This window comes from Globicephala melas, chromosome 4, assembly GCF_963455315.2.
Source record: "Globicephala melas chromosome 4, mGloMel1.2, whole genome shotgun sequence".
Classification (NCBI taxonomy): domain Eukaryota; kingdom Metazoa; phylum Chordata; class Mammalia; order Artiodactyla; family Delphinidae; genus Globicephala; species Globicephala melas.
This window is the reverse complement of record NC_083317.1, coordinates 105,648,793-105,667,199: the sequence shown is the minus strand read 5'-3', so window position 1 is coordinate 105,667,199 and position 18,407 is coordinate 105,648,793. Positions and strand designations below refer to the sequence as shown.

At 36.3% G+C, this 18,407-nt stretch overlaps 2 protein-coding genes across 4 annotated transcripts in view; one reads left to right on the top strand and one right to left on the bottom strand.

The window, feature by feature from the left end:
* GFM1 (G elongation factor mitochondrial 1) overlaps window positions 1-18,407 on the top strand; it is a 75,774-nt gene that overhangs the window by 23,082 nt on the left and 34,285 nt on the right. For all 3 annotated transcript variants that reach the window (XM_060298481.2, XM_060298479.1, XM_030842343.2), the window contains exons 13-17: window positions 408-490; window positions 10,809-10,971; window positions 12,586-12,730; window positions 17,342-17,502; window positions 18,281-18,334. In XM_060298481.2, the coding sequence (XP_060154464.1) occupies window positions 408-490; window positions 10,809-10,971; window positions 12,586-12,730; window positions 17,342-17,502; window positions 18,281-18,334 (606 nt within the window). The remainder of the gene's footprint in view (window positions 1-407; window positions 491-10,808; window positions 10,972-12,585; window positions 12,731-17,341; window positions 17,503-18,280; window positions 18,335-18,407) is intronic.
* Window positions 522-6,593, bottom strand: LXN (latexin). The gene is made up of 6 exons (XM_030842354.3): window positions 6,265-6,593; window positions 4,876-4,938; window positions 3,585-3,762; window positions 3,132-3,268; window positions 1,127-1,189; window positions 522-859 (listed from the first exon to the last, which is right to left on the bottom strand). Exons 1-6 carry the CDS (start codon window positions 6,391-6,393, stop codon window positions 761-763), a joined length of 669 nt encoding a protein of 222 aa, XP_030698214.1. The 5' UTR covers window positions 6,394-6,593; the 3' UTR covers window positions 522-760.

The window sequence follows — 18,407 nt, the reverse complement described above, 5'->3', positions numbered from 1 at the left end:
AACGAAAACAAAATATATGTGACTTACGATTAAAAATTCTGGTTCTGATTATATCTTTGAAGTTGAGATAGTAGAAAATTATGACAGCAGATTCATATACTATTCCAGTAAATATGTAATAAAATGGAGCAAAGATAAAGTTTTAGTGGATAGATTAATTGGAGGTAAGTATAAATTAATCATTCTAAATTAGAATTCATTTATATAAAATCTGTAAAAGCAGTTTGTATTGCTTAATATCATGTATTTATCCTCATAAGGTACTTAAGTGATTTAAGATTTATCATTTGCTTATCATATTTAAATGAATGCTTCTAAGGTATTTGAGATTCTTAGGATTTTTCTTCCTTTAGTTTATTATTTTTTTAATTTAAATATATCAAAAAGATCTCTCCTGCTCTTTTTAGAGGATGGAAAGAGAATATGGCTGTCCTTGTATCACAGGAAAGCCAAAAGTTGCTTTCAGAGAAACCATTACGGCCCCTGTCCCGTAAGTATGCAAAACGATTAAACATAAACTATGAGGCTGGAATTTAAAGCTTTTTATTAGGGGATATACATAGCACTATTACTGTTGATAAGACACTTTTACATTGTGATGCTCTTTATTATGGAAGCTATATAGTTCTGTAGTTCAGGCCGTTTATACAAAGGGACACTTACGAGATTTGTCTGACCCTTTAAGCTAGATATCAATGAAGACTGGTATACACGTCATTAATAAGCATGTTTATACTTCATCGAATGTTACAGTCTTCATTTATTCCAATTGTGCTTCCTTTGGTAGACGGCTATTATGTTTTACTTTAGTACCATATTGTGGATGCCAGAGAACTTGCATTTGCCAAGGAATAATCTCCTGCAAGTAAAGGAAACCGATGCTATGATAAAATTCAGAAAACAATTAAGGAAACAGTTGGGTTTATATTTTGTTAGAAACAAAACAGTCCTCATAAAGAAAGCACAAAACAAGTTAAATTGCTGCAAGTGTAATATATTTCAACCTGGTGCCTATTTGAATTTATATGAATTCTGATTTAGAGTCAAAATTAATAAGGCATACTGTGGCTACAAAATGAGTCTCAATTTTCAAAGTAGCATCAAATAAAGGAAAATGATACTCTACCTGAGATGCAATGTCATGAAGTAGAATGGTGTAGTCTAACTCAATGAAGTCATCATTTCTTTGCTATAATAAAAAATAAAAACCTGCATTTAAAACTTGATATCATTGGCAAAAATGATAATTTTAAGAATCAGCTTTCATTAGTAGATGACAGTAATACTTCCACTTAAGTAAAATTAAAAATTGAATGTCATAATTTATTTAGCCTGGCAGAAAAACTATTCTCTTATAAATAAGATTTTTTTCAAACTACATTTTAAAATCATGATTTTTAAAAAATTTGTTACTCTAAAAATCATTTACCCTTTCTGTTTTTAGTTTCTGAGTTGTGGTAGCTAAGAACATTAGAGTCTATAATTTGTCATTTAAATTCCTTAATGTTTCCATTATTCAGAAAAGCATCGTTTAAGGGATATAAACTACTGAAATGAGAGTTTACACTAAAGGAAACCAATTTTATAATAGAAATTCTCTTTTAAAAAACTGAAAATAATAAAATGTAATGTTTGATTTTGTAACTAAAGCTTTGATCTATGCTGCTTATTGCTTTGGACATATAAAGTATTTATACTATCAGCTGCACAGAAATATTGCATCTACAGAGTTTCAAACCATGGTCGTCAGAAATTTGCTGTACTCACCCAAGGCTCTTTAAGGCTTATAACTGATGTATTGAAACAAGCCCTAGACTCCAAGAGGCAGCACAAACTCCTGTGGCTCCTTTGGTTGACAGTAATTATAAATATGGCCCCAGGATCAAATAAAACTGTACTCTTCTCTCCTTCATAGTATCTTGAAGCAATCCCTTCTTTGACTATATCAACAAAGAATGTCCTTTAAGGATAAGGTAAAAATCAGGAAGGTTTCTTACGTGTTGGATCATAATAGGTAAAGATATATAATATATACACGCTGAAGCAGTGGTTAAACTCTTCTGTTGGGATTTTCATTAATGCTTTAAAACTTCAATTTAGTGAAGGGTTACAGGAAATTTATTTCATAAAGCAGTAACACTGCATATTTTGCTATAAAAACATGGCTTGAAAATCATGATTGTGATTGTATATCCTCTGTAACGTGGACCCAGCTACTCAATTATCTGAGCCTCAGTGCCCCTATAGGAGTGTTGTAACCAAGGTTGCTATCTACAAAAATGCATTAGAAAAAGGCTCTCTTAAAGTGTTATAGATAGTGATGCTAGGTATTTGGCATTACACTCTGAGTACTGTAATTGGTATCCTGTCCTCCAGTGTCCAAAGTTATCTAATAAGTGGCTGCAAAAGCTTGTGGAGTAAAGGTGCTCCAACTGCCTTGCAGTTTGTTATCAACAAACTGAAACAAGCCAATGGAAAGTGCTTTTCTCTTACAGAGTATTTTTCTTGTATTCCATTGAATACTACTAGTTGACATATTTTGTTTTTCTTTTAAACCTCTTAATAAAGCTAAACTCAAAGAATTTAATCTCTTTAAGGTCTAGAAAGAGGCAGTTTGGAATAGTCATATCAAACTTAAAATACAAGGCTAGCAACAAGTAAGATATGAGGTTGTCAATTATGACTAAATGGGTTATAAAAGATAATTATATACAGCAAGCTTCACAAAGACTGAGATGCTAATATTTTTGTTCCAGCTGATCCTGGGGGAAAAAAATCCAGCCATATCTCTAGCTCTGACACTACCATTTCACTAGAGGAGAAAAGCAGAGGTGGTTTCAGTATCACATGATTATAGTAATTTGAACACAAAACTTAGGTTGCAAAAGGAAATAATCTGTATTAAGCTGCACACAAAAACTATTGCCAAATTATTTATAATTCAAGACTTCACTCTCTTGAAACTGCAGCTTCACCTTCTCTAGCCTTGATAACTGACTTCTCCTTCAAATACTGACTTCACTATCTTAAATACAAAATGACTAAAGGGGCACTATTCATCCAATCATGAATTATAACACCTTCAGTAAATATTAAATCTGTTAATAGTGTATTTTATAGAAATTACTTACCACTTGCTTGACAGTTTGAATTTTTGCCATTTTATACCATGTATTTTCAGTGGAATTTTGCCATATTATATAACCACAGGCAACCCAGGCTAAATGTTGAACTGGCTTCATTTCCTGAGGTACATTTCCAAAACTGTCTGGTGAGGGAAACATTTATATGATAAATGGAATTATTTTATATATACAGTATTAACCTTTAAAAAAAATCTAAATTTTAAGTCATGTCTTAGTTTTCTTCAAATGTGTACAGAAAGTAATTAATTTAATTAAGCCATAGATTGATCTATAAAGTTTCAAGGCTTTTTTGTTGTTGAATTAGATTAGTAATAAATATTTTTGCAAAAGTCAGTATATTGCCAGCATAATGTTAACATCTAACAATTTTGAGCATAGGTAATTGATATTGATCTTAAAGTCGAAAAAAATATTTTTCCGTGCCATATAGTTATATACCTGGAATATTTTGTGCTTCTAGTGGTTCCTTCATAGACTTGAGTCTATGATAAAATGTATTATCTTCCTCATCTGGGTTCTTTCCAATTTCTCCTTCAAATGTGAAGTTGACTTCTGGTGCAGTATCTTGTCCCATTGGAGGGTACAGTACGTCAGCTGTGCAATTCACTGTAACTTGCTGTTTGAAACATTTTGTGAAAGATCTTTACATGTAGATGGACATCCATTACTGATTATTGTTCTTTGAGTTATAACATTTAAAGCATCGCCCCCCTAATGATGTTGTTTCAGACTTGACCTGAGTGTACCTATTCCAGAGGTATCTAACTGGTGGTGGCCCAATAATTTTCTTAGAGGTATCTAAAATAGGTAACTTATTTTATAACATATAAGGTCTCATAATCTTGTAAATTCATTTTAAACTATGTATTTCAGTATTAATGGGAAGTCCATTTGTAAGGCAGAGTTTAGTCTGTCTTTATATACCAACTCTAGACTCTGGTTACTTTTTTTAAGTCTGTCCATTACTCTTATTCTCTCCTCCTGAAATAACAGAAATTTCAAACTCAGATTCTGCAATCTATATCCAAATATAAAATGAGAAGATTGTAGCGTTGGTTCTGCTTTGTAAAGATGACTATCAAGCAGCTCAAATGCCTTTTAACGAATCTCCTTATGTTAGCCTGTATCTCTTCTTAATTATGCTTAACAAAAGGGCAAGCTTTTTTAAATCTCAGGATGGTTATGGTACAAGTGGCAGTTCCTTCCTTTTAAGTTTGTCTCATTAATAATTTGACAGGTGTATGTATTTTTTAAATTTCCCTGCCCCATTACTGAAAGATTCTTATCTGAACACAGTGGTATCAGTTGGCCATTCTATTGCTCATAAATATCTCAGAAAGCACTTGCTTTCTTTAAATAAAAGAAATGAAAAACAGAATGAAACAGACATTTAAAAAGTGATGATGATTGTAGAGTTCATTATTACACTTGTTCATATTAGGCATAAATTCATACTGGCCTGTGAGTATGTAACATTTTTAAAGGAAGTTTATTTGAACTGAAGTATATAGAGTCTCTTTTCTAAACAGTGTGATAGAAATACTAAGTGTATCTCAGAATACACAAAAAGTAAAAACTGACCTTTGTATGGTGATCATTTTTTTTTTGAGGCAGGGATTTTACAACAACTCTTTTAAAAACCAAATTAACCCTATGATTTGATCAGCAGAGGTGATATGGAATATTAGGAATCAAATTTTATTTCATAATAACATGACATTTCACTTACTTTTTGGATAATTTCTTCCACAGAAAATTTAAGGCAATACTTTCGTCCTCTTCCCGGAATATCCTAAAATTAAGAAAATGTGTTATTATAACAATAACTCAATTTCTTTACATTGTTAGAAGAACCCATTCTCATTTGGTTGGGCATGGTGCTGACTGTTGGGGGTAAATGATTAAGGCCTTACACCTTGACCAAGGAATGTCACCATGTTTGTGACATCTAATTTAGCAGGTCCTCTAGCAGGGTTATTTTGGATGAGAATAAGAGGGTGAGATAAAAGCATATATAAATAAAATCGGTTATAATTCACTTTCAGTCATCAGAGTACTCTAACCTCTGGATCTGTGATCCTAAATTCCACGTAAGAAATTTTGAAAATTTTAATTCTAAAGGTGACAGATAGGATGCACCATTGAAAAGCCTTTTCATAAACCCTTATGTACCCTCCAAATAGTGTTCAATGAAGATGAATTCCATTTTGAGGCAGCATACTGCGAAGTGGTTAGAGAGTGTTAAGTACTGCTTTTACTTGTATGTTAGTGGACCTGCAAAATGATGCGTTAACAAATTTTATAACAGACAGACGTTTAGATATTTCACTTTTGAATCAAGATGTAATGGAGAATTTGTACCTAATTATGTTGTGTGGTTTTGAAATAACATTTACTCCCTGTCAGCTCTTAAAGACTGTTAGCAGTTAAACTTCTGTCAGATAAATAAGGGACAGTCTCAAATCTATTAGATTTTAGTAAAACGGAAACAAGCTTAGTGGTTGCTGAGGTCTTGAGCAGTTTAAATTTAACCCTTTAGCCAGAGGGGGCCCATCATTCACAGCAGTCACTGGCAGTAGTGTTTGGATGGTTGAAGTGAAGCTTCAGGCCACAGTACTTTTACTCTGCTTTGTCAGTTTCTGTTGCTTTTTGTTTACCCCTTCATTTTGGTCTAAGAGTCTAATAAAGGATTGATCTTAAAATTCAGGCAGTGAAGAATCTTTTGCAAGACGGGAGCTTCTCTTGGCCCAGATTGGAGTAGTAGATGCTAAACATAGCGCCAGTTTTAAGATCCTTTTGAAAATGATTCCTATAAGTTTCACTTGGGGAAAGGGGAGAAGCCGCCCCAATTGAGAACATTTACCGATTTCCTTGTAGCAGGGCCCATAAAAACCATCAGTGTCTCTGCCTTCCCGTAAAAACAACAAACAGCCCTGGGGCTGTCCCCAGAGACTGGAGTGTAGCCCAAGCCCAGAAAAGCCAACTCCTCTAGAGAGACAGCTAGCCTTGAGGCCCAAAACGGGCAAGGGGTGTGGGGAGTCAGGAGCAGGTGGAGCTGAGACCCTCGACGGTGGGGGGAACGGTAGCAGGTGCCGCCACCACCCTCTGCCCGACTCACCTGCAGGCTGGCTTGTTTGACTGTCTGCACCAGAAACACCTTGTGGGGGCTGCCCTGCTGGTAGTTGATGCAGCTCTCTACCACCGAGGCCGCCCTGGAGGCCGGGTAGTGGGTCGGAGGGATTGCCATTCTTGGTGAGCGGCGGCTGGGCTTGCGTGGGGCTGCTCGAGCTTCACAGGAAGGGAAGGGCACCCCCGTCCTGCCTGCTGCCGAGTCCCCCGGGCGGAAAAAGTCAGCCCTCCTTCTTCGGGCTGGGCGGGGCCTGGGGCGGGGCCGCCAGCTCCTTCCCTCCCTGTCTTCCTCCTTCCCTCCCTGTCTCCCTCCTTCCGATTCTGCAAGCCGCTGCCTGGGAGCTGGCTCCTACCGAGGCTGCTCTTGGAGCCCCGCCCTGCTACCGCCTACTGTTACTCTCTCGTCCCTGTTTAGAGAGAGCCCCCTCCTCCTTTAAGGGGGGGTGAGGAGGGGGTCGTTGGGCTGGGTTGTCAGGGACTACATCCTTCCTTTTATTAACCTTTACAGAAGCTTGGGGAGGGGCTTTCGGGCCTTCGCCTTAGTGGAGAGTCTCTGGGGCTTCAAGTTTACTCTTCGTGGAAGGAGGCTGGTTACTTTACTTGCAGACTGGAGCGCAACTTCCTTATACACCACCCACAGTGTCCGGCACGAGCGCAACTTCCTTATACACCATCCACAGTGTCCGGCACGGGGCAAAGTACAAAGGAGCGCCAGGTAGTGAGTCATTGTGATTCCTTCTTTTCCCTTCCCTGGCCAGGAACAGGCTTGCTCATACCCAGCTTTCTGTGGTGGTGTATCAGTTCAGCCCAAATCAGGGTACGAGAGACTGCAAACGATAGCGTTAATTTGGAGGATTATGTAATTTAGGTCAGGAGAATTTTAAAAGGTACTTGCACTCCTCTCCCTTTGCTGATCTTCGAAAGATGAGGTTTTGATATCACACCATGCTTCCAACTTTCTGAATCACTTTGAAAATTTTACTTTGAGGATTAAAACTTACTTAAAAACTGAATTTATACAAAGCACTACATTGAAGTAACTTCTAACAAAAGCAGTTTTTAAAGCTCCTTAAGCAAGCACAGACTTTTAGTAGGCAGTGCATTTTTACTCTCCAGATCTCTTAATTACCTCCTGTGAGCTTTAAAGGAACTATAGTCTAGGCTGTTCTTTGGATTTGCTGTAGATCTACCAGCTAAGATTTCTTTTCATCAAATGTATAGCCAAACTGACACTGTAGCTTGTTGGCTTAGAAATAAAGACTCTTTGCTATTTTCCCAAAACGAATTTTGAAGGTTCCTTGGGTAGACATATATTGTGTTGCTTTTTTAAAAAAAAAGTTAACAAAAATGTATTTGTAATGTGTTGTTTTCCTCAAATACCCTTTTTTATTTATTTATAAATAAAGTATTTGGAGTAAGTAGATTTTTAAAGAATAGTAAGTAGTAAGGCATTCCCATTCTTTCTAATTATATTAGCCAACAACCATCAAGTAACTAGAGGATGAAAGGGTTAGTTTCTCCTCAAGGCTTTTTATAAAAAGTTGAAGCTTGTTTTTCTGTTTTGGGGCGGGGGCGGGGGGTGGGGGTGTGAGTCATTCATCTATCAGCCAACCTCTTAGGTTGTCATTGTATTTGTGTGTTAGTTGTATGAATTATGTGCTCCTTTGATAGTGTCCAAGAAGGAGTGGCCTAATACATTCTAATTACCCAGAAAGAGCTTTTTTGCTGATAATGAAATTTTGAAGTTTTCACAAGTAGCTAGTTAACATCTGTTTTATTACCAGTTAGAGTTGTGAGGAGTACAATATGTGAGCTTCCTAGATGAAATCACCCTTTTGAAGCTTTACGGATACAGTTACCATCTCTGTCGATCAAGGCTAGTAACAGAGGTTGTGACATATCAGGCATTTATTTACTAAAAGTACACATACCAATTTAGGTTCTTTTTAAAATATAATTATTATATTAAAGTTTTTAAACTGCCTATTTAGATGTTACGTAAATAAACTGCATTGAGAGAATCTTATTCCTATATTTGAGTCCTTGAAATCTTACTTACTAAAATTTCATTAGTGGTAAGTCAAGAGATCATTATCTGCAAACTTGAATAATGTATGAGTTACCTTGAAAGTAGCAAAATTATTATGGGTCTCTGGGATCGGGCAAATTAAATTATTATTTTAAATAATTGTATGGACATAAAACTTAAGTAAAAACGCCTATGGCTTGCAACTTTGATAAGACTATGAAGTCAAAATAAATCTACAAAACAGAGATATACAATAAAACCAACACAATTCTAATTAACAGTAATTTTAATGTGAGAGATGACGATGTTTTGTCAAAATGAAATTGTCTTTTACAAAATTCCAGTGGTCTGACCACAGGAGCATGGATTCTTTTGCCTTCAGCATATCTATTCAGTGCCTATCAAGTGATGTCTTAGTTCTTCCACTTCTCTATTTAAGCTACAGTAAAATCTCTCTGTGCAGTGTTTTCTAACAGCTTTTGAAGTGAATGCATCGTGTGCAGCTTAAATCAGTTTATATTCTTATTAGCCTTTTAGAAACATGTTTGATTAAGAGTGTTGGTCTTGGTACAAATCCTGGCTCTGCCACTTGAGAGCTGTATCACGTTTGGCAAGTTACTTAGCTTTTCTGACCCTCAGGTTTCTCACCTGTAAAATAATAATAAAAAATAGTGCCTACTTCCTGGGGTCTGTGGTGAAGAACAAGTAAGACAGTTCATAAAAAGTGCTTAGCACAAGCCTGGCACATAAGTGTCCTGTTATTTGGCATCCACGTGATTATAAACGCAGCCATGGTCCCTGAAACTGCAGGGATTGCTTGGCTGTGATCTGGCCCTCCAGGGCACTGCTGTCCAGTAGCAGTTTGTGCAGTGATGGAAATGTTTGGCTCTACTGTCCCGGACAGTAGCCACTCTCCACACCTGCCTGTTGACCACTTGTAATGTGACTAGTGCAGCTGAGGAACTGAATTTTAAATTTTATTTAATTTCAATGTAAATATCCATGATTAGTGGTTATCATATAGACAGCACAGATCTAGAGTATGTTGTATGTCATATTATTGTCAAATTGAAAACAATTTGAAATGTCTCAGAGAACTTGAGCATACTAGAGAATACGTCAGTGGACCACAGTTTTGGAATCCCTTCAGTAATTCTGTGGTGATTTGGCAGTTGTTTCTCTTCTCCTTTTCCTGCTCTCGGTTCTGATAGCTGTTTGTTTCTCTCCCGGGAAAATCAACCGTTCAGCATTGTTTCCCAGCCTATCCTGAAGCTCTTGGCTGCTGGAAGATTATTTAAAGGCAGTTCATCAGACACATTCACGCTTAGGCTCTCTATGGAAACTGCTTATTCCAAGCTGACATCTACTGAAATTTGCTGTTTACTTCTTCCAAACCATTCACAGATCTGTACGCAGGAACACACACTCATTAATGCCCATTTACCTGCAGTTATCTGCAGACACCTTTGAAAGCAGCCAGCTTCTTACATCTTACGGTCTTGAGGAAGGTTTCAGTTTAAAGGAAAAATGCCTTGCAAACAGTAGATACTCATGAAATGTTTTTTCAATGATATTGTAACCTGTGTTTACGTATATTTAGTATGCGTGTAAGGTGATTATTTCATCCTATTTATATTGTCATTAGTAGTTTCAAGTAAACACTGACCTGTGTGTCTATTTGTTTGTTTTTTGGTTTTTTTTTTTTTTTTTTTGCGACATGCGGGCCTCTCACTGTTGTGGCCTCTCCCGTTGCAGAGCACAGGCTCTGGACGCGCAGGCTCAGCGGCCATGGCTCACGGGCCCAGCCGCTCCGCGGCACGTGGGATCTTCCCGGACCGGGGCACGAACCCGTGTCCCCTGCATCGACAGGCGAACTCTCAACCACTGCGCCACCAGGGAAGCCCTGTGTGTCTATTTGAATGACTTATGTTAATCATGATCATTTTGCCATTAATCATTTTCAGGTGTTAGTTATTCCGCCTGAAACTCCCTTCTCTCATATTTTCTCAGTCCATAGTGTACAAGTTGTAAAATCAAATAGCAACTATCTCAATGAACTAACTGCATAGCTCCTATTTTCAGGTAATTGTCCTCATAGAGATTTAAGGAGAGAACACTGTGTCCCAGGGAAGGGAGGCATTCCAAAAGAAATGGGTAAGCTCTTGGAATGTAGATTACTATTAATAGAATAAGAACCTTACACAAACTTTTTATTTTAATTTGTTGACTTTTACTTTCTACTTGTGAAATTCAGAATTAGCAGAATTAAAACCATGGATTACTTTGGTGGTGTGCCTCACCCTCACCTCCAAGTAAGAACAGAAAGGACAGGATTACTTTTTAAATAAATTCTATAATAATTTTATAGCAAGGCCATCGTATTTGAAGGAAAAAGTAAAAATGATGAGAGGTGGTTTTTCATTTAAATTAGTAGGAGTTATTTCATTTTGGTGATTATATAATGCTATGTTGATTTTTTCTTCTTCTTCCTAAATTACTTTCAGGTTTGAGTTTACACATAAAAAACAATCAGGTGGTGCAGGCCAGTTTGGAAAAGTGATAGGTGTACTGGAGCCTCTGGACCCAGAGAACTATACTAAGTTGGAGTTTTCAGATGAAACATTCGGGTCAAATGTTCCAAAGCAATTTGTGCCTGCCGTAGAAAAGGTAAAAACAAACAAACAAAAACTTTATGGCATTTAAAAAAAAATCAAAAACAGTCTATTAGGTATCAAAGCACATTGCTATCACATTGTTTTCTGTGGTTCATTTTCATTACAGTTCTGCTTTTTCTCATTAAGCTTTCCATCTGATTAGAATCATTAAGTTCAAGAGCTATAAATATATGCTATGACGAGGGGAAGTCATTCTGTTTCTTAATCATAGTTATTGTATTTCTCTTGATAAATTGAAACTACTTCATTGATTATAATCAGCACTTGAAATTTGCAGTAGGCGTTAGGGATTTATGAAAATTTTAGGTGTACTGATGTAGTAGAATGTACATTCATTAAGATTCCCAACACCTGGGTGCTGTCCTCATCTCTGCTAGTGATTAACGTGCCCTTGGGTAAATCATGGTGTTCAGAGCCACTTTCTTTTGTAAACTGAGCATATAGTACTTAATTCCGAACCCCTCACAAACTCAAGGATCAGATAAGACTCTGATATTTCTTCGGGAATTGTGAAGTGATTTGCACATATAATGGGTTACTAGTGATTTGTTGGCTTTCTAGGTCAACTGGCTTTAAGACTGTTGTAAACCTTTAGCAACTGTCTATTCTTGTAGATTGATATTTTTAGGTTTTTTTTAACCTTTTAACTTAGAAATCCTTATTAACAGATCATAATTTTGGCTTCAGCATTAATATTGGTAGCATTTTTTGTGATTAGTGTGTTTCATTCATTATACTTTATTTCAAGACAATAGTTTGTCATTCACACACTTTTAAATTATCTTTTACTCTCCAGGATTAATGTAAGTGAAGGAAAGCTCAGATATTTTTCAGCATTTAGAGTTTACAGTTTTGAATGTCAGAAATATATTGTACTACATGTGCAGCTGTGTGATTGTCTTGCCATGAAAAACTATCTTGAATTGTAGGAGCTCTACGAGTATTTAAGTGACTGAATGGAAAAAAAAATTGCACACTTATCAAATTGTACTCTTTAAATATGTATAGTTTATTGTATATCAGTTATACCTCAATAAAGCTGCTTTTTAAAAAAAGAATTGCTTTGGAAAAATGAAATCAGCTTTTAATTTTAGTTCTTACTGACATTGTATAACACTAAAGCTGTTAGGTAGTGATCTGCCAATGAGGCAGAGCAGGGATAGGTATATAGTAGGAGCTTAAGACACAGCTGTTGATTAGATGTCAGTTTTGATTGAAGTTTAATTTTAGAGAATTTCTTAGATTTGCCTTTCCTCTGTTTCCTCCTTGTAAAATTAAGATCATGCTGTCTCTGTAATGCATCATGAGAGTTTAGTAATTCTTGAAGAAAAGGTTGAGAAAGTGATTGCTAGCACTCTCAGCATCACTTTCAAACCAGCTCTCACCTTTAAGTAATAGACTTTTGCAAGGGATTGCTCATCTAGATTCCACAATAATAATACTTAAATAGGCTGTTCAACTTAAAAAAATAATTTTTTTTTAAAGAATGAAATATAGCATACATAAAAATGTTACACTTCTGAATACTAAAACGTTTGGGGGTTTTTCCTAATGCTTCTGTGAGTGAAACCCACTCACTCCAGAAGTTGTGTTCATTCATTAACAGGGGTTTTTGGATGCCTGCGAGAAGGGCCCTCTGTCTGGTCACAAGCTCTCTGGGCTCCGGTTTGTCCTGCAAGATGGAGCGTATCACATGGTGGATTCCAATGAAATCTCTTTCATCCGCGCAGGAGAAGGTGCTCTTAAACAAGGTACGCTGTGTCTAGCAGTTGCCACCACATCAGTGCATCTATTTCCCTGGTGGACCATCAGAGCCGCAGAAGGCAGCACTGTGTTGGTTAGGTCTTCTTCCCATCCCCCCCACCCCACCAGAGCAGTAAGCAGCACACCAGGGGACATGGATAGACTCTGGGCAAGTACTCATAGAATCAAAGTGAGGATAGATTACTGTGTTTTCTTTCTTACAAAATTAAAATCCTACTTTGTTCTCCTAAATTACCTGGTATTTTTTGTAAGTTTAAATTCATAGATAATCTGTAAGTTCTACTTTTAATAGAGAAGGCAGAAATGCTCAGAATTATTTTAAAGAAACATTAACTATAGTCATCCTGTTTTTAGTGATTTATTCAGATGTCAGAAAAATCTATAAATTTGTAAACAACTTTTTCATATATGACATTGTAGGCTTTTAGGCATTTGAAAGAATTCAGTAAACCTTATTCTCAGTGCAGACTTCTTGTTAAACTGCTAAAATTGTCAACCTTTCCCACATAGAATAATATGTCTATTAAAACCCTGATGAAACAGAACCCTAAGCAATTGCAGCTATATCTGATTCTTGCTTTTAAGAGAGAAAAGCAAATGACGGCACAGCAGTTTGACATTGGGGGCTTTTACGTTGTAACTGGGAGCCAGAAAATTCATTCTCTTTGTCATCTCTTCCATATCCATTATATGGTGATTCATTAGTTATGTCCATAAGTGGGGTTTTGCAGAGAATTACATTATGATTCACAAAACATTTCAGAGATATTTTTGTCAGAGAGGGTCAAAATAGACAGCAGAAAATCCTAACACATCATTTCCAGACATTTGGAAAATCAGGATGTTATTGTATGAATTTTGGACTTTGTTGGTTTTGGTCTGTTTGCATCTGTGACCAGGTGTGGGGCAGTGGCTGGAGAAGGTTGCTTATTCCTTGACCAGGTTGCTAATTCCTTATTTTAATTAAACTAATGGGAGCCATTAGTAATTTGTGGTTTTGTTTCTCAGTTGTGAAAGGGTGAGAGAATCCTCCATTTTCTTTACCCCAGCTAGCTATTAAAAATGCATTTGAAATTTATGATCTAGAAACCTTGTCACAGTCTGTCAGTTGTATTAATAGGAAAAAGGGAAATAAAGTCACAAAGAAAATAAGACTTTATTAGGCATGATTCAGATTGTACTGATAACACCTGCCTCTTGCCTTCTAGGGGTTCACCACTTTAATAAATCTTAAACTGGCAAATTGGTTGTAATCACTTCATATTCTTTTTTTCAGCTTTATTGAGCAGTTGACAAAACTGTAAAATATTTAAAGTAATGATTTGATAAATGTATACATTGTGATACTTTTTTAAAGTATAGTTAAAACAAATTAGAAATCAACTGTTCTATGCTGGTTCTTGACTGGAAATTGGTAGCTTTCCTGGATAGAGGTTACATAAAGCAAGGTAATTGGTAAAATCAATTAACAAAGAGCCTCAACCTTTTTAATTGTACCTATATGAAATATAAATAAATATAGATTATATGCCCATAACATACACATATATAGCCATGAAAAAAGACTGTATGTCTATGCATATTAACTAAACAGGTAAATATGTACACTCAGTTTGTAAATACTTAAGTGTACAAATACTGTTATGTGTGATGATTGCCTGGTGGGGTGCAAAGGAAAAGCACCAGATAATAATTGAATTGAGGAGTATTGGTTTTTGCCAGATAAATATGTGCAAATAGGTTGCAAGTGTGAAAAATGAATTACTTTGCTGTATCATCATCTGATTCTTATTTCTCCATGACTGAAAGATAAAAGGGTAAAAGGAAATTTTTGCTGGGCTCTTAAGAAAATCAGCTTTTCATGCATGCATACACCTCCACTGATTATCATGTGAGAGTTTTAGGGTGGAAAATGTTGATAAATTAGCCTAGTATCAGATTAGCTTATACTTTTGAGCTATTCTCTATTATCAAAATTGGAAGAAAAATCGTTCAAATTCTCACGTAGTTTTCATTAAAAAAAAAAAAAAAAAGAAAACTGGAACTATTTTCAGTCACAATGTAAACTTTGCCCCTGAGATTAATCAGTAACTAAAACTGAAACGTGAAATTGAATGTTCTTTCAGGGACTGTTTCACCCCATGGATGTTAACCGTTGCCATCATTGTCTATGGCCAATTTTTAGACCGCTGTGCTTGGTCTCTGCAGAAACATTGAACTTGTAGCTACTCTACAAGAGAAATAAAGGCCTACCCAGAGTCATGTTAGCTCATTTTACTCAGCAGTGTGCCTTTTCTGATCTCCTGGGCTTCGAGTTTGAATGCTGGCTCTACTTCATACTTAACTCTGTGGAAATGGGCAAGTCCAGGCTGTTCGGAGATAGTAATGCCAAAGTATTAGATGAGAATGTACTTGAAAACACTTGCACACACATATTTGGGCATAGTGAAGTCTAATCCCTCTTCCCTTCACATTACCTTTGACCTAGCACTGTGCAGTGCCACCCATTTGCCAGCTTTTGGTCTCAGAGTGGTCATAATAACACTTATTGATCACTTTTGTGCTGTGTATTATGTTGAGTACATGAATTATCATATCTTATCTTCAACAGTGGCCTTATAGTTGAGAAAATTGAGACTCGAGTAGTCAATCAAATGGCCCAAGGTTACATGTTTGTTAGTGGTGGAGCCGAGAGTTAAACCCAGACCAGAGCCTAGCCCTTGACCACCTTCTCACACAACCTTGTTAGCACCCAGCCTGGTGTTATCAACTTTATCCCTAGGGGGCTGAAATAGAAACATTACCATCTCTACGCACCACTTTGGCTTAAAGGTCCTGTGATGGTGTGGGTATTTTCACTTGCTTTTTATTCTACTTCCGGAAAAATTGCTTGTAGGGCTTGGCTGCCATGTGACTATTAAAAAATGGCAGGATGAATTTAGCTCTGGTATCTTGTCATATGGAATGGGACAGAGAAAAGCATGAATAAGGGCGAGGTGAATCAGAAGGTGGATTTAGGAAAAAAGAGGGAGTTGAAAGGAGCAGGGTGAGGGAATATGAAACCGAGAACTGGACAGGTCGTCCTCAACAATTATATACTATACACTATATACTTGGCCCCTTTCTCTTTAGAATGTGACTGTCTCACACTCTAGCTCTTTTATACCACTGACCTATTGAAAACACTAGATAATGTGTAACTAAATTTTAATATGTCTGTTCACATCTCTCTTTCCGGGTACCTTCTTCTGCATTAATTACATTTATTTAGAGCCAAGGAAGCTCTGCTGTTGTGGTAACCCAAGAAGTTAACAAGAAATAGAGCTTCTTCTGCAGTCTAGAATTTTTAGTCTACTGCTTTAGCTGTCTACATAGAATTCTGCAGGCTTAGCTAATGAAACTTAGGAGTCTGCAGAGTTCATTTATTCCTCTTTTCAGAACAAAATTCACTAATTAAGAGTAATGAGTCAGTTAGGTCTGAGCTAAGATATGATTTGAATTAGAAAACATTTCAAAGAAATGCAAGTATATTAAATGGCTGTTCTTATAATTATTGCACTTAAACTAATAGTGTCTTTAGAACAAGTGCTTTAATGAATATACAAGAATAATTGCTGACTAGATTATTATAAACAAATTGATGCTTGGAAAATTATGATTATTTTAAAACAAAACGTTTTCTTTGTCACCTTTTCATGTTACGCTTAAAGTCTTTATTTAAAGATAATTCATCCAGTCTGAGGCGGAAGTATTATTCCACACTATCATAATGTCCAAATTAAATATGAGTGTTTGAAGTTTTTTTATATTCTCTCCACACTGTTACATTTTCAATCTCAGTCAACATTTGTCACAGTAAGAAGTGTTCTTGTTATGTAGTAAGTGGGATTAAAAAAATAAGTTTTTTTAATTAAAAAAAAACACACATAAAAAACACATTGGGGTTTAGTGCTTAAATGGCCTTTAGCATCTAGGCCGATGTCTTTATTTTGTAGGTGAAGAAACATGACCTGGACAGATTGTGTTTTTCCAAAAGGCATATAACTTATTAGAGGCAGAGCAGAAACTAGAAACTTGGTTTTCTAATTCTCAATCGGGTATTGAAATTGTTTAGCCTAGACATATCTCAGGCATGACTTGATTATTGTCTCCAAGTATAAGTAACTGTCTGCCAGGGACCAGCAAGAAAGAATTGATTTACCTTGGTCAGAGGCTTAACAGATAGTGTCTTTATTCCCGAAGGATTTCAGAAAGAATTAGTAACCCTCAACTGCATAATTTAAATGGGAAGGGACTTGATCGAATGTTGTTTTAAGACCCTTTTATATTATTTCTGCAACCTAATGATTTTTAGGATAAAAATATGGTAATGGACATACTAATATTAGAATTAAGTATGTCTTACTGTAAGTTCCATTTAGAAGAGTGACTGCTGCTGCTACTAGAAAAATGAGTCCAGATCACATATTTTAACCTTATCATTTATGTGTGTACCTTTGGGAGAGCACTTTCTATTTCCCTTTTGTATATGTGGATAGGAAAGAGTTCCAGTTTGTTTAAAGATTAATAAACCAATTTATTTTTTTTTCAAACCCTAGCCCTGGCAAATGCCACATTATGTATTCTTGAACCTATTATGTCTGTGGAAGTTGTAGCTCCAAATGAATTTCAGGGACCAGTGATTGCAGGGATTAACCGGCGCCATGGAATAATCACGGGACAAGATGGAATTGAGGACTATTTTACACTATATGCAGATGTAAGTACTGTTAGTCACTGACAACCTTGCTTTTATTATCCACAAGAGGAAATCAGAGTTAGCTTTTGTTTTTGGAAATTGTAGAGCAGATTGGCACATTTCCATGGCTGAGTGTTGAATTTGTGGCTTATATGTATGTGGCAATTTCTGTACTTTGCTGTTAGAGTATCTCTTTAAGTGCAAAATCTAAAAATAAGATTCATTTCAGGTAGGCCTTTTGTGAGTATGTCATTTTCTTAGATGCATAATTACCTTTCTCATTATAGCTTTGTTTGCATAGCCGTTTTATGATGTTCTAATTTATTGGGATAATATTTAATTCCCTTGCCTGTCCCTTACTTAAATCTCATGGGAGAAAGGGTTTATCACGTTACCTAAGGCCTCTTAGAAGACACTACCCTTGGCATATGGCCTATCACTGAGGAGTCCAAGGGAAAGTTGTATTCACATTTTCACAGAAGAAACACTTCTGAGTGCTTGAGCTGCAGCTGCGTGGAGTGGGGATGAGAGGGACGGCTGTTAGTGGTGTCCGTCTGCTCCGTGAAACTGAAAGATTGGGTTTCTAGTTGTGTCTGCCAAATGAAATTATTTTCAAATAGGGTTTCTACTGTGGTAAAACAAAAACAGGTTTCTATTTGGCTTTTAATTCTTTTAAACCAGGAGTAGTTAGTAGAAACCTGAGTCTAAAGGAAGGAGTTAAATGACTAAGTCTTCTCTGTATTTTTCTCAAATATTTTTCAATAAGCAATGCTGAAATATCTACTGTGTATGTTTTCAGGTCCCTCTAAATGAAATGTTTGGTTATTCTACTGAACTTAGGTCATGCACAGAGGTAAGCAAGTGTTTAAATTTTACTTCAGTGTTCTTCAGGAGACCATCCTGCAAAATCATCATTTTTGTGAAAT